General features: G+C 37.7%; 1 protein-coding gene across 1 annotated transcript in view; it reads left to right on the forward strand.

Moving 5' to 3' along the window:
• Window positions 1-26,118, forward strand: part of UVRAG (UV radiation resistance associated) — a 136,775-nt gene that overhangs the window by 23,553 nt on the left and 87,104 nt on the right. The window contains exons 4-6 of the mRNA XM_033948900.1: window positions 467-628; window positions 13,027-13,101; window positions 24,180-24,265. Of these exons, the coding sequence (XP_033804791.1) occupies window positions 467-628; window positions 13,027-13,101; window positions 24,180-24,265 (323 nt within the window). The remainder of the gene's footprint in view (window positions 1-466; window positions 629-13,026; window positions 13,102-24,179; window positions 24,266-26,118) is intronic.

The following is a 26,118-nucleotide window of genomic DNA, read 5'->3' on the forward strand; positions in this document are numbered from 1 at the left end:
GCTGACTTTTGTTTTTTCTTACCTACTTTCATATCCTCCTTTCAACTCGTTTAAATGATTGCAGCCAAGAACCACAAATGATCTCTCAAAAAAGCTAATTTTGTGATTCTTTGATTTAGTTTTTACCTATAAGCAAATTATTAAATGTACTTGCATAAACTCTTTTGATTAACAGGAAAAATTTGATTTGTTGTCCCTTGGATTTTGTTTTACTCTTAACTGTTGAAAAATATTCCTTGTATATTAACTATTTCATTCCTTTGTCTGTTTTGTCTTCCTGAAAAAATACAAAAGTTTTCCCAGTTTGAAACATCCCCATTCTGAAAATGTCTTAAGTTTTTTTACTTTGTTCTACTATATTAAGCTGGTTTATCTGGGTATCCAGTCTCCAGCTCTGCTTCATGTAAATTGTAGAAGGTTGACACTGTATATTATAGCTAACGTTTTGCTTATTTAAAATCTACAGAATCCAACGTGGAGAAGTCTTGATTTTGGAATAATGCCTGATCGACTAGATACCTCAGTATCATGTTTTGTAATAAGGATTTGGGGTGGAAAGAAGGATCTCTATCAAATGCTGATTGAGTGGAAAGTAAATCTAGATGGACTAAAGTATTTGGGGCAACAGGTAAAGTAGTTTTGTATAATGAACAATTCATTGTTTGTTTTTTGGTCCCCCCCCCCACACACCTTTCCTTAGGACAAGGTTTCTCAGTTCATTCCTGGAATACCCCATTGCCAGTCATGTTTTCAGAATATCCACAATGAATATTCATAAACCAAAGAGGCAATGCACACAATCTCATATATTTTCCTTATGGATATCCTGAAAACCTGACTAGCTTGGTGCATCCTGAGGACTGGATTGAGAAGCACTGTTCTAGCTGGGGTGCCCTTATAGCAGGAATGAATGTCTGCCTTTCTGTCCTAGAATAGCACCACTCCACTATTCTACATCTTGTTGACTCTCAAAAACAGGATATTACAATTTTGGCTTTGACCCTGCAGAAAACGCTGGTTAAAAAGAAAGTGTTTAGCATTGATTTGGTCCAGCATTACCGTACATACGTGCTACAGTGTACTTTGCAGTAGTATAAGTCTTAGTATTTATTTTATTAACTGTTTGATCTCTTAAATTTTAGAAGAATCAAAAAAAAAAACCCAACCCCAAAATACTATAAATGCCTCAAACTACCACCTTATTTTTAATGGTTTTATCTGTGGTTTATATACTGCCCAAACTGTTTCCAGTGGCATAAGTTCAAATGCTAGGCTCCCAAGAATTTGCTGATACCCCTCATTGTGTGAGGAGAGGGGACTAGATTTCCTTTCCTTCCCCTAATAAAGCCTTACTCTTCTATTGAGACTAGCAGGGGGTGAGCATAGTAAATACCGAACTTACCTCTAACAGTGTTACTGTTGCTTCCAAAAATACCTTCCATTAACCATTTCCACTTGACTGTCCCATCTGGTGGGCCATTGTGATTTGCTTCCACTCTGTGGGCCAGTTTACACTAGGTTATTGTGATCACATTACTGTTCTATGGCAGCATATGTGGCAGGAGTGGACAATGTGCAAGATCTTCTTCACCCAGAGAGTGGTAGAAAACTGGAACGCTCTTCCCGAGGCTGTTATAGGGGAAAACACCCTCCAGGGATTCAAGACAAAGTTATACAAGTTCCTGCTGAACCAGAACGTACGCAGGTAAGGCTAGACTCAGTTAGGACCGGTCTTTGACATAAGGGCCGCCGCGTGAGCGGACCTCTGGACATGATGGACCACTGGTCTGACCCAGCAGTAGCAATTCTTATGTTCTCATCCAGAAGACCTTGGATCTTGGGGAGTGGTCACCATTAGAGAATGACACAGGGACGGGTTCCCATAGACTAACCTCATTTGCCGCTTGCACTCTGTCCACTCCTGCCACATGTGCCGCTGAGAATGTTAAGAGATGGGCTTCTGCCCATCGAAAAAGCATCTGGGCTTTCAAGTGTAGAGGAGCACTCTTGGTGGCCCCTGGTAATTGACATAGGCAAAACTGGAAGTTACATCAAGAAGGGACTTGTTGGCAGAAGGAAGACCTCAGAGCAGACCTCTGAAGATTTTTCAGTTTGGGGGCGGTTTTACCTGAAGGAGCCAGCTGTGCCGATAATGAAAAATCTTCAGAGGCCTGTTCATCAACTTCCTTCTGCCAATGAGTCCCTCTTTGATGTAACTTCGGTTTGTTTTCCAGAGCCGTTTTTGCTTTATGAAGCACTTATATAATTTGTGATTTGGTATTGCTTTATTGGCATTGACTAACTTCATCCTGGACTCCTGATGCAGGCTCACTCGCCAAAACACGGCCTGTGTCATATAGATCAGTGTTCTTCAACCTTTTTACACCCGTGGACCGGCAGAAATAAAAGAATTATTTTGTGGACCGGCAAATTAATAGGACTAAAATTAAAAAACCCCATTTACGCTCCATTTCCGTGAGCTCGGTCCCCGCAAACCATCTGATCCCATCTGCACAAGCTGCAATTATGATTTTATATTGAACGTATTTTATTAAAGTATAAAAAGAAACAATATTCTGAACAATTGTGATTTTATAAATACAAATATACAGAGCGTGGCTTGGACGCGAATGCTGACGGTTGGGTGAAGGAGAAGCTCCGTACAAACAAGCTTATTTTACAGAAATTACTACAAAAAAGAAATCAGCAAACATTAACAGAAGATGACATCTAAAAAACAAAACAAGTGCGATTCAGAAGCTAGTGGATCCGGTATCAGCAGCAGCAATAAAAGATCAAAACCAGAGCCAAATAATACACCTTCAAAAGTTCCGTTGCCATCGGATGAAAGCCCCGACGTCATGGAAGAATTGAGACAAATCAAAGAAATAGTATTAGACAGCAACAAAAAACTAAAAAAAGCAATTGAAGATGCTGCACTTCTTACCAAAAGAGTGGATATAGTTGAAAACAGAATAAATGACCTGGAAAACAATACAGAGCAACTGAATACAGACATGAGAAAATCTAAAATAATATGGAAAGAAGTTGAAGAAATTAAAAGAGACTTGGAAGACAGCCGAAATCGAGAAAGAAGAAATAATTTAAGGATCATCGGGATTCCGGAAGGGGTAGAAAAAAATGACCCTATAACATTCCTGGAACAATTTCTACCTAAAATATTACCTTTAAAATTCAAAGCTGCATTAGAAATTGAAAGAGCACACAGAATACCAACACAAAATAAAAACCTTCAATCAAGACCAAGAACTTTAATATTTAAACTTTTGAGACACCAACAAGCAGTAGAAATCTGCCAACTTGCAAAGGAAAACAAAAACCTCAAATGTCAGGATGCAAGAATCCACATTGTCCCTGACTTTGCAAAAGAGACTGCAATGCGAAGAAAACAATTCCTGGACATGAGACCCCAACTGCGAGCTCTAGGGGCTAGATATGGCCTTCTTTATCCAGCAGTAATGAAAATTACCATTGCTAACAAAACTCAAAACTTTTCAGATCCTACAAAACTTCAAGATTTCATCGATCAATGTGAACAGCCAATGACCTCTTAAACAAGAACTTATTATCGAATAATATATTTGTGTTTATATTTATATTTATATTTAAATTAATAAACATAAAGATTAAATATGAAATACAGATATAAAGTTCGATACAGAAACAGAACTTTTAACTTCAACTGAAAGGAATTGGAAGAACATGGAATTGTGATTTGAACTGCAGGAACATTCTAAACAACGAAAGGGAAAAAAATCTTCAGCACATGTTTAAAGATATATACAAAAACTTACATGTGGAACTCTGAGCCAGGAAGTATTCCGATGGTGAGACTGTGGAATTGCGCAGTATTGGACTTTTATTTACTCATGACCTTACATTAAGAGAGTCGCTGATTGGATAAGGAAAGCAAGGGGCGTCAAAATTAAAAAAGGCACCAATCGCTTTGACAAATGTAGGATATTGAGTAAAACGAATTCGTATTGGATAAAAGTAAAATTTCCTTTCAATGAATAAACTTCCGGTTACTTTGCGTTTCAAAGCACACAGGACAGGAGTCCATGTCGGAAGGAACCGACATGTTGTCTTGTCATGCTGCTGGGAGACGAGATACGAGCGAACTTGAGACAAACGGAGGATTGGGTCAATGACAAAGAAGGGAGATGGATGCAAATTGAAAATTGTCGGAGATAGCAATGGACATGAACAGCTTGGGACGCAAAATGGGACAGGAGGTTTGTGAAAACTGAGAATAATTTCCTGAAGTGCTTTTGATTAAACCCCTCCACATCTTAAGTCAAAAAAAAAAAAAAAAAAAAAAAACCATAGAATTTCAATTAGATACCTTTATTGAATTCATAGGAAATTCTACCTACATCTTCCTTTGATAAAGTATGGCACTGAGTTGTCTCGAGTGATACCACCGGAATGATATTTGTTTGTTGAGCCTTTTTGCAGGACCGGGACGCGATTTTTTTGGCGACGGCCATGACAGTGACAGACACTCAGAAATGTTATGGCCACGGCTTGCACTGAAGGCCGCGCGACGGTTTTGTAAAGAGAGGGAATGCTCTTCTGGATGTGATAGTTTCCTACTCTTTGATTTGATATTCTAAAAGTGCAACTAATAACTATTTTGAAGGGAAAAGATTAAAGTTAATCTCCTGAAGGTTGGACTGAGGAGATGTCTACTCATCCTTTGTGACTGCCTTCAAACATATACCTAAGCCTTAAAAATATAAGTTATAATATTTTAAATACAATTATTCATCATTTTGAATTAATTTATATCTAACTGAACTTGTGATTTACATTGTTGTCATATGTAATAATTTCCTTAAAGAATAGGGAAAGAATATAATTCATACTTAATATTTAAAAATGAAAACATTTCTTGACACCACTTAGAATTTACTGTTAGAAAACATTTACTTTATTATACAATACAAACCAAAACATAATAATAAACTTAAAAAAAAAAAATAAATAAATAAATTATACATTGGGAATTTATAATAGAATAAAATAAATTAAAACATCTCTAAAGGGAGAAATATAATTAAAAAAAAAAAGATAAAATAAATAATAATGGTAGTAAATATAGTTATATATTGTAATAGCTTGTAGGAGTTATATACACCTAACCTCAATATGCGTATCCAAGTGGTCATATTAAAATGGGGAGGGAAGGGAGGGAAGGGAAGGGGGAAATATAATGGAGAATGGGGTAAAGAAGAAAAAGGGGATATTCTAAAATATTTTAAATACTGGGAAAAAAAAATTAAGGAAAACAAATCATATAATTTTAAGGAAAATATATCAAAAATGCATAAATGGATCTTAAAATAATATCCTTAAACGTTAATGGTCTAAATCATATGATAAAAAAGAAAAAAGCACTATTATTTTTAAAAAGGCAAGATGCGGATTTATGCTTTATACAAGAGACCCACCTCTCAAATATTGAATCTAGTAAACTACAAGGAGGTTGGGTCAAACATTGTTTTTTCTCACCAGCTACAAAGAAAAAAGCAGGAGTTGCTATTCTGGTAAATAAAAAATGTAATGCTACATTCAAATTAAAGGCAACAGATATTAATGGAAGATGGATAATTGTGGAAATGAATATGGGAAATACTACCATGACGTTGTTTAATATATACGCCCCTAATTCGAACCAAAATGAATTTTTAAAAACTCTTCAACAACTGATATTACCACTGGCTACTTCAAATCTAATAGTAGCTGGGGATTTTAATGCTGTTATGGATCCTCTATTGGACAAAAACCCAAGTAGATATATGAAATCAATGGGATTAGATAATTTAATACAAACTTGTGATTTAATAGATATTTGGCGAATACTTCGTTTTAATGGACGGGAATTTTCATTCTGTTCTCATGTTCACAATTCCTTTTCAAGAATAGATTATATATTTATATCAAAACACCTAGCACATCAAGTAACAAAAGCTGCCATTGATCCAATTATTTTATCAGATCATGGTGGGGTATGGATTGAAATTAAAATCACAGATCAAAATACAAATAGAACAATATGGAAGTTTGATAATACATTGCTTGCTGATCCAATATTCTGTGAAAATTTTCAAATAAAAATGAAAGATTTTTTTCAAATAAATGATAAAGATGAGATCTCTAGAGAAATATTATGGGATGCATTTAAAGCATCAATAAGAGGACAAATTATTTCTTATTCGGCTTATCTTAATAAACAAAATAGAAAACAATACTCTAATTTAGAAAAAGAAATTAAAAATTTAGAATTAAAATTAATAGGAAAATGGGAATATTCTACACAACAAGAATTGTTAAAACTCAAAGGTAAATACAATGAAATATCATCAAAAATGATAAGGAAAGATTTATTTTCTCAGCAGGCGTTGTATTATGGAAACTCAAATAAGTCGGGAAGAATACTGGCAAATTATCTAAAAGTGAAAAAAAAGAAAACAAAAATAATTGCTATAAAAGATGAAAATGGTGAAACACTTACACAAATTGAACCAATCTTAAAACAATTTCTAAAATTCTATAAATCTCTTTATTCTTCCGAGACTTATTTAAATAAAGAAAAGGAAGGTTTAGAATTCTTGAAACTATTAGAGGGTCCAAAAGTTCCTGAACATATAAAACGAAGTATGGAAGAACCAATATCAATAAAAGAATTAGAAACAGCTTTGAAATCCCTTAGAGTTGGATCCGCTCCAGGTGGTGATGGTTATACAGTGGAATTTTATAAAACATTTCAAAACTCTTTATTACCCTATTTATTAAATCTTTTTCAATATCAACTTAATAAAGGTTGTACAAATGGCACTATGGCAGAATCACTAACAATAGTTTTGCCAAAGCCAAATAAAGATCCCACTTTGGTATCGAACTATAGACCAATTTCTTTAATAAATGTAGATGGAAAATTATTAGCAAAAATCCTTGCGTTAAGATTGGCTAAAGCTCTCCCACATATTATAAGTATGTCTCAAACAGGATTTGTTGCTCAAAGACATTCATCTCATAACACTAGATTAGCATTCCATATGTTATACTTAACAAAGAAAATGAATGAGCCCACTTTTGCTGTTTCTTTAGATGCAGAAAAGGCTTTTGATAGAATAGAATGGACATTTATGTATCAAGCAATGGAATGGTTTGGTATAGGTCCTGGATTCACACAAATGATACAAACATTATATAGCTCCCCTTCTGCTAGATTATACATTAATAATACATTTTCAGAAAAATTTAATCTACAAAGAGGAGTCAGACAAGGTTGTCCTTTGTCTCCTTTACTGTTTGATATAGTTTTAGAACCCTTAATATTAGCAATCCAACAAGTGAAGGAGATACAAGGTATAACTCATTCAGATAAAGAATACAAAATATCAGCTTATGCTGATGATTTACTATTATATTTGAGGAATCCAGAATCTACCATTCCATATTTACTTGAACTAATAGAAAAATTCGGAAAATTTTCAGGATATAAAATAAACTGGAATAAATCAGAAATACTTCCATTAAATATACATTGTACAAAAAGTTTATTTAATTCATTCTCTTTTGTTTGGAAGGAAGATGCTATTAAATATCTTGGAATTTGGATTACAAAAAATTTAGAAGATACAATGAAAATTAATGAAAAAAATTTATTACAAAAAGTGACAGAGATGTGTGAGCAATGGAACCCTTTACACTTATCTTGGTGGGGAAGAATACAAACTGTTAAAATGATGATATTACCTATAGTCTGTTACCAAATGGGAATGATACCAGTTTTCTTCCAAAATTCTTTTTATAAAAAATTAAATAAGATATTAACAAAATTTATTTGGCTTGGAAAAAACCCCAGAATTGCATTAGTGTCATTGCAAAGACCAATTGCGGAGGGAGGGGTAAATTTTCCCAACTTTTATAGGTATCATCAAGCCTATATTTTACGTCAAGGTATGTATTGGATCCTCCCAGAGCCCACTGTAAATATTCCAGATTGGTATTGGCTAGAATGGAGACTTATGTTTCCATTACGTCTTAGTCATGTAGTTAGTATCAAGATGCCAAGGCTATACAAAGAACATAAAATATTCATGGATACATGGAAAACTTTAAGATATATAAGTAATCTAACTCCTATTCCAATTAGTAAATCAACAACTCAAACGATTTGGTTAAACCCCAAGATCAAAATAGGCGGTTTCAAAATAATCTGGAAAAACTGGATGATAGCAGGTATTCGTATTCTAGACGACATAATAAAAAATGGTAAAATGCTGGAGTTTTCACAATTGCAACATAAATTTGATCTTAATAAAACACAATATTTTAGATGGTTGCAATTGAAGCAATCCATTCAGGTAGGGTTCCCTGAATGGAAAAATCTTACTAATTATCACAGCTTGGAATTCTTGTGTTTCCAGATAAATTCAATAGGACATGAAGCTGCACAGTGGTATAAATTAATATCCGGATATATAAATAAAAAACCAAAAAATGGTCTTAGAGACATTTGGAGCATTGAGATAAAGCACCAAATTAGTGCATCTCAATGGCCACGAATTTGGTCTTGGAGGTTAAAATGTACGGTGTCAGCATCTATGAGACAAACTTGGTTTTTTCTTTTACATAGAGCTTTATGGACCCCTACACGTTTACATAGAATTGATAGCTCTAAATCTAATAGATGCTGGCACTGTCATGTTGAAATTGGGACATTAGACCATCTTTTATTCTTTTGTCCATTCATATTAACATTCTGGAAATCAATTTGGCCTCAAATAAATAGGATGTTGGAAAACCCAGTAGCCTTGACATATGATACTATATTATTTGGAACAACAATGAGAACAAAAAGTCAAATAACATCAAATAATAATAAACTTTTGTTTATTTTAACTGGAATAGCAATACAACAAATCACATTTAATTGGAAAAGACATGACAGATTAAATTACACTTTCTGGTGGAATTCTGTTTGTCATATATATAAAATGGAGCTTACCATAGCAACACAAAAAGGATATATTAATAAATTTCAAAAGATATGGAGACCATTAACAGATTTTTGTAATGAATGATTAACTTTTCCCATGAAAAAAAAAAAAAATTGATTGGAGGGGAATGGGGAGGGATTTTGTTTTTGATTTTTACACACTATGTCAATGTTGAATGAATTTACAATAAAGTTGTTTTTAAATATTATTGATTGAAAGGGAGGGAGGGAGGGGGGATTATTGCGTTCAAGAGAAATTATATAGATTTAGATTTACTGCATAATATTATAAATTTTGTATAAAATTAATTTTCTAAAAAATGTTAAACTGGATGATGATAGGTGTGTTTATCAAGTGTGTATATTTAAGTTTCTAATAAGTTTATATGAAACACTTGTTGTAACAAAAGAAAATGAATAAAGATTATAAAATAAAAAAAAAAAAAATACACTTCTCCCTCCAAAAAAAAAAAAAAAATATACAGAGCACGGACCAACAAAACCCCTGTCTCCCCTCCCCTTTACATATATCCCCTCTACTATCAAGAAAACTGAACAAGCCAAGTTCATAGAAATATCATGCTAACAGAATACTGCAGTCCCCAGTTATGTCTCTAGCAGGATATATATTTCAAATCTGATATATTCTAATCACAAAATAGAAATAAAATTCTTTGTTTCTACCTTTTGTTGTCTCTGGTTTCTGCTTTCATCTTCTTTTCACTCTCTTCCTTCCAGCGTCTGCCCTCTCTGTCTCTTCAATCTAGCATCAGCCCCTTCCATCTACTGTCTGACTTCTTCCCCTTCCATATGGTATTTGTCTTCTTTCTATGCCCCTCTCTCCTTTTTACACGATTCACTCCAGCTTCACTGCTCTCTTCATTTTTATCTCTCCTACACCAGATCTAGCATCTTTGTCCCTCTCAATTTCTCTGCTGACCCTCCCTTCCCATCTTATTCCTATCTCTCCCTTTCCCCTCCTCTAATCTCCCTGCAAGCTGTTTCATTCCTTTTTTCTTCTCCCTTCCCTCCTCCCCCTGTCCAGCAGTAACTCTCTTCCTTTTCCTTTCCCTCCTCCCCTCCCAGCAGCATCTCTCCTCCCTCCCTCTCCAGGTCCAGTAGCAGCTGTCCCTTTTTCCCCCTTACCCAGCAGCTTCCCAGACTCCTTTCCCTCCCCCCTCCCAGCAGCATCTCTCCTTCTCCCTCTCCAGGTCCAGTAGCAGCTGTCCCTTTTTCCCCCTTACCCAGCAGCTTCCCAGACTCCTTTCCCTCCCCCCTCCCAGCAGCATCTCTCCTCCCTCTCCAGGTCCAGTAGCAGCTGTCCCTTTTCCCCCCTTACCCAGCAGCTTCCCAGACTCCTTTCCCTCCCCCCTCCCAGCAGCATCTCTCCTTCTCCTTTTTGCATGGAGGATCCTGATCGCTTTACTCTTACGGTCTGGCTCTAGAGCACAAAGGGTATTCAGATGTAGTCATTGCCACCCTTCTCAAGTCCAAGAAGTCGACTACAGTTTTCGCCAACGCTAAGGCGTGGAAGACTTTCCAACACTGGTGCTCTCAGGATCTTAATGTGGTTCTACGGAGGCTCACTAAGGCTTCGTTGAAGCTGCTCGAAGAAGTATCTACTGGATTTAACAATCAACGCTCTTTTTCTGGTGGCTGTGACATCAGCAAGGCAAGTTCGGAGCTTCAAGCTCTCTCTTGTGTAGAGAGTCTTTCCTGAAAATCTCAAACACTGGAGTTTCTCTGTGCACTGTCCCTTTTCTGCCAAAAGTGGTTTTGATGTTCCATGTCAATCAAGAGGTCCGCTTACCTGCATTCTAGTCCTTTGGTTCTGAGAGACAGGACCGGATTTTGAAGAAGTTGGACAGAAGAAGAGTTCTTCGGTATTTTGAGGTCACCAATGATTTTAGGCTTTCTGGCCATCTGTTTGTGTTGACCCAATCGACCAAGCAAGGCGCACCAGCTTTCAAAGCCATGATTTCCAGATGGATCTGTAAGGCCTTTTCGCCAACTTATCTGTGGGAAATGGTCTCCTGTTTCCCTCAAGGCGTATTCCAACAAGAGTGTAGCTTAATCATGGTCCGAAGCTAGGGCAGTCTCTAAGGAGATTTGTAGGGTGGCAACTTATAATAATAATAATAATAACTTTATTTTTGTATACCGCCATACCCCGAAGAGTTCTAGGCGGTTCACATTAGTTAGACAGAGATTATAAGTGGTTACATATCAAATTGATCATAGAGTTTAGTTCTGTGAATGTGTCCACTGTACATACATTTGCCAAATTTTACATGGCAGTTTTTTCTTAATAACATACCAATCAGTATGGTACCCTCAATTAAAATTCTTGGGGTACTTATAGATGATAAACTAACCTACCACAAACATGTTTCTTCTACTGTTAAAAATTGTTTTATTAAATTACGGCAGATAAGATCTATCGCCAAATTTCTTAACACATCATCTTTAAAGATATTAATCCACTCCTTCATCATAGCAAAAATCGACTACTGCAACGCCTTACTTATAAACATTACCCAAAAAGAAAAAAGAAGACTTCAAATTATCCAAAACACGGCCATAAAACTAATTTACAACGCTAAAAAATTAGATCACGTAACCCCATTATTAATAGATGCACATTGGCTACCTATTAGTCATAGGATCCTGTATAAACTTATGTTTCTAATCTTTAAGACCTTAGCATCCAATGAACCGCAATTTATATCTAAATCATTAATCCCTTATAAAACCCAACGATCTCTGCGTTCATCTGACCAAAGCTTATTAACTGTACCTTCTTTAAAAATTATAGGGACGAGAAGAGCAGATATGTTCACTGTTGCGGGACCACAATGGTGGAACACCCTCCCTCAGTATATTAGAACAGAACGCGATATTGTAACATTCAAAAACTTTTTAAAAACTTATCTATTTAAGGATGCTTTTAACCTCTAGAATCTTTTTATCTGTTTAATTAATGCTTACGAAGTGTGCTTTGGTAAACTTTTATCCTACCTTTTGTTTTTTTCTTTTTACTTACCATACCCTATATTGTAACTTTACCCGCTCTCCTTTCTCTCATGTTAGTCATAATAGGAATTTATTGTTACTATGTTAAGTTTCTTTACTGTATTTTATTATAATATGTACATCGCCTAGAAATTGAAATAGGCGATCTATCAAAAGCAAAAATAAACTTGAAACTTAATTCATTAGCACGTGCTAAATCCTTCAGCACACCTTACAGTGAAAAGGATCTCTATAGTTATAGACTAATCTGTATTCCATGTTAAAGAAAATATTCAGCATGCAATCCTACGAGATTGGTCTTTCCTGATCCCGGAGGTATTAAGTCTGTAAAAATCCTTTTGTCATTTCCTCATTAAGCAGCTAAAGCTTGGAATTTACTGTCTATGAAGACCATATGATGCTTTTAGAAGAGCTGTAAAACTATTTTATTTGTATGTCCTATATAAACCCCCCCACACACAAAAAACCTGTAGCTTACCATCTATTGCTTTTTCAGGTCCTTGGTTTTCAGATCTTTTTAAATTCTTATTCTTTTGGATGAAAATGTTCTTTCTGGATGAATTGTAAATTCCTAGATGTATTCTAGCTCTTTGTAATCTGCTTTGAACTTCACAGTATAATGTACTCTGTAAGATCTATTAGACCTGTTTTATATGTGCCTATCTCTTGTATAAGTGAATAGTAGTCTTGTTTCTTCCTTGGATTGCATTGAGTTAAAACACATTCACAGAACTAAACTACATGTGATGTGTTTTACTGCAGATGTAACCTGAGGACGAAATGTGCCTGTCAGATCTTACCTTCAAAACATTGATTTTAACATCTTTGTCTATGGAATATTGATCTTTGGTCTTTGTATATTATCCAGCCTCTGTGCTTTATTACTAAGTAAATAGTGAATGATTTTTACAAGTACCATGATGTCGTATGGTGATGAATTTTTATTTTTTACCTTCTTGCAGATACATGCACAAAATCCAAATGAAATTATTTTTGGGCTAAATGATGGTTATTATGGCGCTTCATTTGAACACAAGGTAAGATTATCTAGCAACATAGTAAGCCATTTATTTATATTTTAAATATTCCCATATCATTAAATAAAAACCGCCAGAAGCCAAACGCTCAGCCATGGTACTCTAATACTGTACCAAAAACTTGACCAATTTTTGAGTAAGAGCTTTTCTCTGAGGACAAGCAAAATAAGTCCTTAAATGATAATAGAAGCCACTAACAGAACCTGGCACAGGAATGCTTCTCCAGCTGTATTAACTGGGAAGTTTTTAAGAGAGCTTACCATGCACACATATCATTTCTAGCCTGCCACTTTTGGGACCACTAAGGGCTGCTTTTACTAAGGTGCGCTAGCGTTTTTAGCGCATGCAGGATATTACCGCGCGCTACGCGGCTAGAACTAACGCCAGCTCAGTGCTGGCGTTAAGGTCTAGCGCGGGGGGCAATTCAGCGTGTTAATGCCCTAACGCACCTTAGTAAAAGGAGCCCTAAGTCTTCATCTTTCCACAGAGCAGGTGGAATGCATCACCACAACTCCCTGTTGAGACTTATATTTTGAATTGTTCACATTTTTTCATAGTCCTATCACTGCTGTGTGGTTCCTGGTACCATGATATTTTTTAGGTTACCAGCTGGTTTTACGTTTTATGTGTCTCTTTTGGTGTTCACAAGTATAGGCCTCTAGCAGTGAGACTTTACAAGCCTAGATTTGATCATGCCACTCCATTGTTGAGAGTTACATTGGCTCCCAGTAGAAAAATGAATTTAAATTATGCTGTTTAACTATAAATCCCTAAATGGAGATGTTCCAAATAGTTTCTCCAGATTCACTGAACTACTAGACAGAACTATAAATCACTGAAACTCTGACAATCTGACTTTATTCTTTCCATCTCTAAAAGGAATAAAATACAAACAATTCACTGCAAATTATTTAGCCATCGAATCATGAAAATCTGGAACTCACTTCCCATAGGAATCCGGACTTCTAATTATACCCAGTTCAGGAAAGACCAGAAAACATGGCTTTTTCATAAATTTCTGTCAAAAATTTAGCTCAGCCTCATCTTGCACTATATATCTATATATATAAAATCGGAGGTATGTATGTGTGTATGTATGTGTGTATGTGCCGAGATCACGCAAAAACGGCTTGACCGATTTGAACGAAACTTGGTATGCAGATCCCTCACTACCTGGGATGATATGTTCTGGGGGTATCGCGGCCCACCTGCACACGTGGGCGGAGCTACAAATAGAAAATCAGATTTCACCCATTCATGTCAATGGAAAAAATGTAAAAAGCTGCTATTCTCACAGTAATTAAAAAATGGCTTGACCGATTTGAACGAAACTTGGAATGCTGATCCCTCACTACCTGGGGTGATATGTTCTGGGGGTCTCGCGGCCCACCTGCACACGTGGGCGGAGCTACAAACAGAAAATCACATTTCACCCATTCATGTCAATGGAAAAAATGTAAAAAGCTGCCATTCTCACAGTAATTCAAAACCGGCTTGACCGATTTTAACGAAACTTGGTATGCAGATCCCTCACTACCTACTACTATATGTTCTGGGGGTCTCGCGGCCCACCTGCACACGTGGGCGGAGCTACAAACAGAAAATCAGATTTCACCCATTCATGTCAATGGAAAAAATGTTAAAAGCTGCCATTCTCACTGTAATTCAAAAACGGCTTGACCGATTTGAACGAAACTTGGTATGCAGATCCCTCACTACCTGGGGTGATATGTTCTGGGGGTCTCTCGGCCCACAACTCTATGTTGCTTGCTCAAGGGTGGGTTCTCCAAACAATTTATATGTTCTTGCTCCAGGAGGTGAAACTAAAAATTTTGTTTATAATCACGTTTTGCGTTAGTTGTATTGTATTCATTTTGTCAAATATTTCACATTATAATTTGAATATTGTACTTTTTATAAAGCTGTAAAAAAATAATTTCATTCACCACTATAAAGTATCTTTATTTGAATCAATTTACAGTGTTATTGATATAATTAAATACCCGTGCAACGCCGGGGCATCAGCTAGTTGTTATATAACAATAATGCTGCTTATGATCCAGATCTAGAAACTGCACTAAACTGTCAAGATCCTGAGACTACTTTTGACATTGCACTGTACTATTATGTAATGATAATTACTACCGATTGCAACCCACCTTGAACTCCACTTAGTGAGGATTTAGTGGGATATACCACCACATGTAATATTTGAAGGCGTTTGGTATACCATTCTGGTACATTTTCAAAATTGAGTTGATTTTACTGCAGATGTACTTCTTTGTGACATATCATAGAAAAAACTCCTAGTGGCTTTTCAGAAGCTCACCCAGTGTGCAAGACCATATCATGACAGATACTTGTAACTGATGTTGGAACCTGATTCTGAATATACCTGGATGTGATGTGTGTTAAAGATTTTGGCAAGATCTTCAAGGTTGAGAGAAGCTGCATGTAGAGATATTTGAGTCTTCAAAGAATGGCTCATCGGTACGGGAGGGATCAGTCTCTATGGATCCAAGAGCTGTATTGAATGGATGAGTCACCTTCAACAATGAGTATCAACAGGAGACCATTGAGATTGGACATGCAGCTTTTTCTTGGTGTTTGTCAGGTAACTCCTAGCCTGCTTAATGTCAGGTGATGAGCAGGGGGTTATGCTGGTCATCTTTTCTCAGGTTATAGTCTGAACTTTCTCATTGCGCTTGGATGACACCCAGAGGTTCTGGGTCCTTCATTCCACCAGCTCAGGTGATACCTGGTGGTTCTGGATTCCTTCCCTCTCCTTCCAGCTCCACTCATGACCTTGGAGGTGACTTTAGAGTGTGAAATGAAGCAAAAGTGTATTGGAACATCTGTGTGTGTGGCAGTCTTCTGGAGAGCACAAATATATATTTACTCTTCTCTGGAGACAAGCAGGGTTGATGCAGGCACACTTGTTGGTGGTGAAGTTCTCTGACTGATCTGTGTGTCGGTGCTTTCATAAGAGTTGCCATACTCGGACAGACTGAAGGTCCATTAAGCCCAGTATTCTGTTTCCAACAGTGGCCAACCCAGGTCATAGGTACCTGGCAACATCCAAGAAGTAAAACCGATTTTATGCTGCTTACCCTAGGAATAAGCAGTGGATTCTCCCAAGCCAGCTGAACAATGGCTTATGAACTTTGTTTAGGAAATTAGCCAAACCTTTTTTAAACCTTGCTGAGCTAACTGCTTTCACCACATTCTTCGACAACGAATTTGAGTTTAATTACATGTTTGAGTGAAGAAATATTTTCTCCAGATTCCTTACCATCGAACTACCGCCCCATAGCAAACATCCCTCTTTTAACAAAACTTCTAGAGACCATAGTCGCTACTCAGCTCTCTTCTTACCTAAAGAGATTCTCCATTCTCCAACACTACCAATACGGATTTAGGCCCAATTTCAGCACCGAGTCCCTCCTAGTTTCCTTAATTTCAAAGGTGCAACAACTACACGCCCGAAACAAATTTGCCGTTCTCCTACAGTTCGATCTCTCCGCGGCTTTCGACGTCGTGCACCATGACATACTAATCTACCAACTTTCTGAGATAGGAATAGACTCCTTTGTCCTAAAGTGGTTCTCGTGTCTGACTGGTCACAGTATGCAGGTTGTGGGCATTCCTAAAAGTTAGCCACACTGCTATAGAACACGTCCGATGCACGTACAACTTAGGGGCAGGCTTTTAAGCCTAATTTTTATTGACATAAATGGCTGTACCTAAATGTTAGTCAAGCAGACAGATGTCTAACTCTGGAGCTGGTTTATAGAATAGCGCTAAGCGTAGATTTTTCTGCCACCATTTATAGAATTTACCCTTTAGTATGCCCTAATCATTACACGCTTTAAACTTCCTTCGCGCTCGTTCCTACATTGTCAACACAAACGGCTCCAAATCCGCTTCGTGGACACCATCCTGTGGTGTCCCACAGGGCTCTCCCCTATCCCCTATTCTCTTCAACATGTATATGACCTCCCTGAAGCTCCTCAAACTATCCCCCCTTGAAACAATTTACACATATGCAGACGATATCCTTTTCCTCCTCGAAACAGATCAAAACCTTACAAACCTCCAAGAGAACATCACTTCTTGCATAATGAGACTTCACGCCTGGTCCCTCTCTGTACAGATGAAATTAAATGAATCAAAAACAAAATTACTCTGGCTCGGCCCTAAATTAGCACACCTGCCCACCCTCTTCATTCTACCCACAGGCCCTGCTCTGCACCTTGAGTTCTCAAGCAAGGTCCTCGGCATCACTATCGACTCCTCCCTTTCCCTCAACGATCACCTGAATTCCTTGGCAAAATCTTGTTTTTTCAGCCTCCACATGCTGAGGAAAGTCAGATCCTACTTTCACCAAAAACATTTCACCGTCCTTGTACAATCCATCATCCTATCCAAACTCGATTATTGTAATGCCATCTATTTATGCCTAACAAAAAAAAGTCTTTGCAGACTCCAGCTTATCCAGAATACTGCGGCCAAGCTGATTTTTGCTAAACGCAAATCTGACCATGTCTCCCCACTACTTACCAACCTTCACTGGCTCCCAGTACTTCCCAGAATTCATTTCAAATGCTCCTGCCTGGCTTTCAAGATCATTCATGGCATCCTTCCGCCCCCTAATCCCTCTATTCTTCCTCGCCCTGATGCCTGCTAACACCAGATCAGCCCACAGACATAAACTATCCTTCCCTCTCTACACGGCATCCTCCACGCAGGCAAACTGGGAAGATCCCTCCTCTCCAAAATCACGGGCCTTTGGAACGATCTCACTGTCCCGCTGCGGAACCTGGGCTCCCTCCAACCATTCCGAAAACAACTGAAAACCTGGCTTTTCTCTAGCATATAACATCTCTTCTCCTGTTTACATCCCTCTTTTTACATGCTTTTATAAATCCTTCTCCTCTCTCTTCCTATATTTTTATGCTTTGTAAACCGTGTCGAGCTCCACTTCCGTGGAGATGATGCGGTATATAAACTTAAGGCTTAGTTTAGTTTAGTTTAATTGAAAGGTTTATTGAATTTTTATATAAAACAATAACATATCAACTCCCACAATGCAGAAAACAGTTACAGATCATCTATAACATAAGTAGGTGATGTGGTTCCTTCACTGCACCCACTTTAAACTCTTTCCAGTCCCACTCTCCTCCTCCTCCCCCCCCCCTTGGTTCTAGACATAGTAATCCTCTTCCATGCCTCAAATTGTTCCCAGTTTCGAGCAAAGCTTCTCATTCTTGAATATTTCAAAGCCTTAAGTTTATACTGAAAAATGATTAATGTCCATTCAGGTCTCACTTGCTGCTTCCTGACTACCGCTAGCACTAGTCTAGCAGCAGTAAAGAACAGTTTATAAAAAACACTTCCCCCGCATCCAAGTCAGGCTTATAATGATTCAAAAATACCAGCTCCATTCAGGCCTCTTTTGTGTCCCAAAATTTGAGAGCATCTATTGAAGGTCTCAGACCAAAACCCCTGAATCATTATGCAATCCCACCACATATGCAAATAGGTTCTCACTCTTCCACAACCTCTCCAACATTGAGTGTTTGATGTCAATTGGACAGGTAATATATTAAAATGGTTTCAGGGCTTTTTGACTAAACGATCGTATCAAGTCAACAGTGATAATAAACAATCCAGTGGATGGGTAAACTCTTGCGGAGTGCCGCAGGGCTCCCCCCTTTCCCCAACACTGTTTAACATTTACCTCGCCTCAATGGGGAACTTACTGCAAAGCTTAAGAGTCAAATTCTACATCTACGCAGACAACATCACTATAGTCATCCCCCTTACATCCCTGTCGTCTGAAACAAAGAATCACCTGTCATTTATTTTAAATCAGATCGGATTATGGATGACCGAATTCAAACTAAAACTCAACTCGGACAAAACCAAATTTTTCTTAGCAAGCCCAAATGACAAAATTAAAGCCTCAACAATTTTTGTGAACGGCCAGGCCTTCCCTATTGAAGATTCCATAAAGATTCTGAGAGTGACTCTGGACCGACACCTTACCTTAAATGTACACACGGACTTTTTGGTTAGGAAATGCTTCTCGATCTTATGGAAACTCAAAACCATCAGAAAATATTTTGACGCAGTATTATTCCGCTTATTGGTTCTTTTTCACTGAAAGGGTGGTTGATCGCTGGAATAGTCTTCCACTTCAGGTGATTGAGGCCAGCAGCATGCCTGATTTTAAGGCCAAATGGGATAGACACAGAATTGAAAGTGATATCATAACATTTAAAAAGCTTTTAAAATCTTATTTATTTAAGGACGCCTTTGATTTATAATATAACTAAAGGACGCCCTTAAACAATTTTAATGCATAAATTTTTTACGCATAAATTTTTATTCATAAATTTTACCCTACCTTTTGTTCTTTCCTGGTTTTTTGTTTTTTTCTTCTCCCACATTGTAACTTTACCCTCCTTCCCTATCTTTCATGTGAGTCTTAATTGATTTTGTAATTTGGTTAAAGTTTCTATATTATATTATTATGTACATCGCCTAGAATTTCGAAATAGGCGATCCATCAAATGTGAAATAAAACTTGAAAACTTGAAACTTGAAACTAGATCTATTCACAGAGAAAGGTAGGGAAGGGTCATTGGGGTGGACAGACTAGATGGGCCATGGCCCTTATCTGCCGTCTATTTCTATGTTTCTAATCTTCCATTCTAAGCACACTTGACTACTTCAACATCATTTATTTGGGTACCTTCAAAAAAACCCTACAAAGACTCCGAATCATCCAAAATTCAGTGGTTCGACTGATCTTTGGGTTGAGAAAATGGGAACACATCAGTCCCTACTATCAAAAACTTCACTGGCTGCCCTTGGAAGCACAAGTTTTGTTTAAATTTTTTTGCCTTTGCTATAAATCAATTTTTGGCCTGGCCCCTATGTACCTGGTTTCTCAATTTAATCTGGACAGTTCCATTAGGTCCACATGCAGAATTCATTTGTCCTCCTTTCTATCATTAAAGGACTGCCGCTACAAAAGATTCCTGGACAGAGCTTTTGCCTCCCAGGCAGGTAAATGGAACGACTGGCTGGCTAATGTCATCATCCACTCCTCATCTTACCTCAATTTTAGAAAATCAATAAAAACAAATTTGTTTAACTGCTTGTAACCTATGAATTTAGTATTATCACTCCTCCCAGGCAGGACCAAAAAGGCAAGATGGGAGTCAAGATGGTGGTATGAGAAGCCGCTGAGAACACGGAGTTAACTGTCTCTGTCTCTTTATTTCCACTATCTTGAGCAAGGTTGCTGTTTGTTGTTGACTATTTTTCTAGCTTTGGAGGAATTTTGGGCTTTTCCCTGCTCACTTTGAACTTGCTAAAATGCCGCATACAAAGAGGAAAGGGGCGATTAGAGCTGCACCCTTGCCAGCACTTACCTCCACCCCGGCACAGCAGACAGGGGACTGCTTCTTTGCAGTTTTGCCGGCAGCTGCAGGAAATACCGGAGAAGTTATCCTGGCTTTAGGGAGAGGCATTGAAGAGCCTTTCTCCCTATCGGGAATGGAAACATCTCTCTCCCCTCCAGGGCCCTTCGACCTTCTGTGCCCAGCCACTACAAGCGCACTGGAGCAAGAGCCCCTGGAACCCGGAAGGATTTCTAAGGGGTTTCTCAGTGGGGGCACAGCAGCTGAAATAGTAGAGCTAGGGAATCCAGCTGAGAGTGCAGGAGGATTATCTGCTCCCACGGAGGCTTCATTGAAGGATATTTGGGTGCTTCTTCAACGTTTTGAAGCTACACAGGAGTTATCTAAAATTTCCTCTCAATTAGATATATTAACTAAATCTGTAGACTCCATGAAAAAAGACTTTTCTGACCAAACCAAGCGAGTACAGGAGGATATAAAAAATCTCCAGTTTAAGGAAGCAACAATTAAAGACAGTATTTGAATTCATAGACAATTGGAACAGATGGAGAACTATAATCATAGGTTGAACCTTCAGCTCTTGAATTTTCCTCTTGTTCCCCGGACTATGCCTGTTGATCTCTTTAAGAGGTACTTGATTGAAAATTTAACTATGTCCTCAAATAATGTTACCCCAATTAATAAGATTTATTACCTGCTAAGTAAAAAGATTTCCACAGAAAGAATGGAAGGGGCCAAACAGATGGACGTCAGAAATATAACGGCTTTATTAGAACAAACTATGACAGCTGAAACAGAAAGAACCACTCTTGTGGTATCCTTTGTATTTGAGCAGGATGTCAATATGATTTTAAAGTTATATTTCAGAAATGCTCAAAAATTATTTGGAGAACAAAAAGTTTGGATATACCCTAACGTTTCTAAGACAACTCAAGAGCGAAGGAAAGATTTTCTTTCAATGCGACAGGACACCATTAAATTGGGTGCTATGTTTTTTTTTTTAGCGTGTCCCTGTAAATGCTTGGTAAGGTATTTGGGAACCAAATATACATTTTTTTCTCCAGAACACCTGAAGGAATTCCTGTCAGTCAAGAAAATCATCAAGGATTGATTAGAAGGGCTTTAGTTTAATGTTTGCAGCTGCTTTTATATTAAGCCTTTTCTTTAAAATTAATACCACCTTCTCTTCAGTTTAAATATTTGACTCTCCTTGTAATGTAGTGGTCTAAGAAAGGGTTTAGTTTTTACTTTTTTGATGGGAAGTTGTGTGTTTTCCCTTGCTGTTTAGTTGTTTTGCTTTCCTGTATTTCTGTAGCAAGAATTATTCTTGTGATGTTGTTTGAAAATTCATAAAGGAAATAAATAAACTCCATAATTTTTTTTTTTTTTTTTTTAAGAGAGTCGAGCACCTTTCTATCTATCCAGATCAGGAGAATCTAAAATAGAAATAACAGTTGTGGTAAAATCATCATTTTAACGATTTTAATATGCCCTACCCAAGAGAAGCATAAAGACTGCCATCTATCCAACTCTAGCCGGGCACTACACAAACTAGGTGTATAATTTAAATCATATAGAGACTGTCCTGGGACTCCCAAATACAGCATCAGTCACCCAACGGAACAGGAAAATTGGTTTAAAAGCCTCAATCCTCTTGAGCCCTAGAGTATCATTCAAAATATCTGACTTTTTCATATTAACTTAAAAGCCTGAAAGCCTGCCATATTTGAGAAGTTCTGTCACAGTCGCCTCCCATAGATCCCTCTGGATCCATCAGAGTGATTAAAAGATCATCAACAAAAAGGTTCAACTTGTATTCTCTCCCATTGACCTTTTCCCCCTCCCCCTTGAATAATAGAATTTCTCCTCTTGTTCTTGGCCAATGGCTCAATTACTAGTGCAAATAATATTGGAGATTGTGGGCATCCCTGTTGTGTTCCCCTGTAAAGTTGGAAAGGGGCTGAATAACTTCCATTAACTTTTAATACATTCTAAAGGCCCATTTTAGAATATATTAGTCCAATCCAACATATGGGGTCCTAGTGCCATCCGCTCCAACACTTTAAACATAAAGGGCTAGGAGACCCTATTGAAAGCCTTTTTGATGTCAACCGACAACATAAGCATCTCCTGACTCTTTTTCAACGCAACCTCCCTCATACCCACCACCCTGCAAATATTATCTCCCATTTGTTACCCAGCAATGAACCCAGATTGATCTGGATGGATCAGCCTTGGGACCCAACTCATCACTTACGGAAAGGTTTGACCCCTGTACAGAGAGTCCTACTGCCGTTGGCGCTTTGCCCTGTCCCTCCAGGCAAACCTGCAAGCAGCGTATATTCCGGGACACTCAAACATGATAGCAGACTCACTCAGCTGCAAACTTGATCCTCATGTGAATGATCCCTCAATAAGGCTTCTTAAGTTTTGGTGGAATTCAGTATGTCACATATATAGAATGGAAAGATCAATAGCGGTACAGAATGGAAATTATAAAAATTTTATTAAAATTTGGGAGCCATTAACGTCCTTTTGTCATGATTGATGCCATTTTTCTGGTATTTTTCTATTAATTATGTAAGATTTAGGGTTGGGTGGGGGGTGGGTTTCCATTATATGAAAATATAATAAGTAGAGGGATTCGAGGGTGGGAGGGGGAGGGTTATATTTTTAATTATAAGATATAATGATAAGATGCACAAGTGCTTAGATTTATTTTATTATAAATTTTTGTACACTTGATGAAAGTTTTAAAATGAATAAAGAATAAAAAAAAAATAAGGCTTCTTAACATAGAGAATTGATATTACAAATTAAAAAAGAAAAAAAATTCTTAATTAAATTAGAAGTGCTCAGTGAAAAAGCCAACAAGCTTAAGGTATAGGAGCAACAGGACCCCACCAGCTCGGACTTCAAGACATCAAAGCATCAGATGTCTTAAACACATGATTAGTCTATATTTGGGTTAGGGTGGGAAACAGGTATAATATGTTCATGGAAATATTGATAATATGGGGGGATATTTATTTGTTATATTTATAAGAACATATGTTTGTAATCACAAGTGATATGGTGAAAATTGTTGTATTATTTTTTAAGTACACTTGTAAGAATTAAAAAGGAATAAAGAATTTTTTTTTTTTTTTAAAAAAAGCATCCATCCTGATGTGATATAGTATAAGTTCAAATGTTAATTTCTAATGCACTTGTTGTAAGTTATAAAAATGAATAAAGATTTTTTAAAATAAAAGCACCCATCCTGCCTTTCTATAGTTTTTCTTACTCTTGCTATTCTCAGTTATAGACTACTTTGCCTCACATGACAATGAAAAGTGTCTACAGTATTTTTTCAATTATGAGCTTGTTAAAGCTCATAATTGAAACCAACTTTTTGACTGTTAGTCAACTAACTTTAGATGCCTGTTTAGTTAGGTGCTTATTTTTAGGCGCCTTTTATAGAATTTCCCCCTAAGACTCTAGTGCATGCACATTTCTCACTGATGTTCATTATGAATATTCTAAAAACTGAATTGATTGTGGGATTACCAGGACAGATTTGAAAAATCCTAATCAGTATACTAACCTGTTTTCTTTCTTATTTAAAAAATGTTTTTTGCTTATTTTTATACACTTCTTTTCTCGCAGGATCATGCAGATACACAGCGAAACAGTCATCTTCAGGTTGATCAGAACTCTGTTCGAAGTTCCTATGATGTCTTTTCTTTACTTAGGTAAGACTTGATTATTCTGAGATTCTTTAGGATGTAAATATCTTGCTTAAGCTTGTATTATACAAGACCCTCTATATTTTTAAGGAAACATGCACAAATTGTCAGCGTTGATTAGAGATGTACAGTCAGACCAGAGGAATGCTGAACTAATTTTGCAATTTGAGTTCTAAAGGGTCTTTTTGTAGTCTCAAATCCATGTCCCATCTTTGGCTAATGCTTGTGTTTTTCTTCGGGCTGCTAGAACTTGTAGCTGTGTCCATTGACCAGGAGAAGGAGGCAGAGAAAGAAAGGTGTTCTGTGTGATTTGCCCCTTGAGGGGACTCGGCAGCTGAAGAGTATTTATTTATTTTATTTATTTAGCCCGTCTTCCCAAAAGGAGCCCAGAATGGGTTACAAGATTCAGTATTTTCTCTGTCTCCAAGGGGATGGAACAGTGAGCCCTGTAGCTCTAGTCTGCATAGTTCTCACATGCTACTCAACACGTTTTTTCTAGTGCAGTTGAACAAATCTTCTTTTCTGTAAAACACTGTAGCTGAATTTAAAGTTAGGAAATACTTGGAAGGGATCCAACTGCTTTTTTTCTTCTTTTTCCCATTCCCTGAAAGGTACTTTGTTGCTGGAGAAAGAAACCAGGGGAATTGAAGAAATGTATCTGGTACAAATGGTACAGGAGTCTTGATAAGTGGATTATCTATCCCCACCCGCAAGTTTGTGTAGAAGGAGTTAAACTTTTTTGGCTCTACCTCCTGTTCTGGGCTATACTTTAGCTCCTCCTTAGTTCTTTCTACACGCGAGTTGGAAGGTGGTTTTCTGATCTGCTGTGAGATCATTTCTATTATTTCGGTACTGCAGAGGTTCCCAGTGCTTCTGGGACAGCTCTGACTGCGAGAGGACAGACTGTGGCTCGAGTTTGTAACTAGCAGGGAACCTGCCTAGCCAGCCTGTACTAACAATTTGGAGGCTCAGGGAACATTCCCCCTTATAGGAGAGCTAGCTCATGGTGATCCAGGGCTTGAGCGAAGACTGTGTAGCCCTGTGCCAGTCCTGAGGGCTTTACAGTGTCAACTGCGTTTCCCTCACCCCCCTCCCCCCATCAACGTGTGTGGAGCTAAGGGGTTTGAGATCTGTCACATTTATTGGTTTGACTGGCAGCTTGAAGATACAAACTTATGGAGCCTCTTACACGCTTGTCTGAGGCAGAAATCTTTTCTGTACTTCAGCTGGAGTCCCACCTAAAGCAGTCTCGGCATCAGTAGTAACTTTGAGTAGCCTATTTGAGACATCAGGGAATGGTTTTAAATTGCATTTTTGAGAATTCCTAGGGCTTCCTTTAGGGTCCTCCACCTCTAAAACCTCTTCCCGGATTTTTTTTTTTTAAGCTGCAATTTTGCTCTCCCGGTTGCCACAGCGTCCATCTTCAAATTTTTAGTCAAACTCAATTTGCCTCCATCTGTCACCTCAATTTGGTTTAAAATCAATACAGATGGACTCTTCAGGAAGTTTTACCACATATCATACCAGATTTGTGCAGGATGACCAAAAGAGAGTTAATGTGGAGCATGTGAGGGGGGCGAGATTCATGAGCTTAACTCCCTCTGATCCCTTCAGGGCCCTCTGGATTTACAAAATGGCTCAGAATTCCTCCCAGAGCCTGGAAATAGTGACTTGAAACCTGTGGCAATGTGCTATTGCGCGACTGCCCTTGAGCCCTCAAAGAATTGAAGACAATCCCTGCCTGGGTCCTTCCCTGTACAGGGATTTGCCCCTGATTTTGTGAGTCTGATGTTCGAAACCTATTAAATTATAGGGGTCTGAGAGCACGCCAGGACTTGCGCAGCAGGTTGAACACTCAA

The sequence above is a fragment of the Geotrypetes seraphini genome, chromosome 6 (genome assembly GCF_902459505.1).
Source record: "Geotrypetes seraphini chromosome 6, aGeoSer1.1, whole genome shotgun sequence".
NCBI lineage: Eukaryota > Metazoa > Chordata > Amphibia > Gymnophiona > Dermophiidae > Geotrypetes > Geotrypetes seraphini.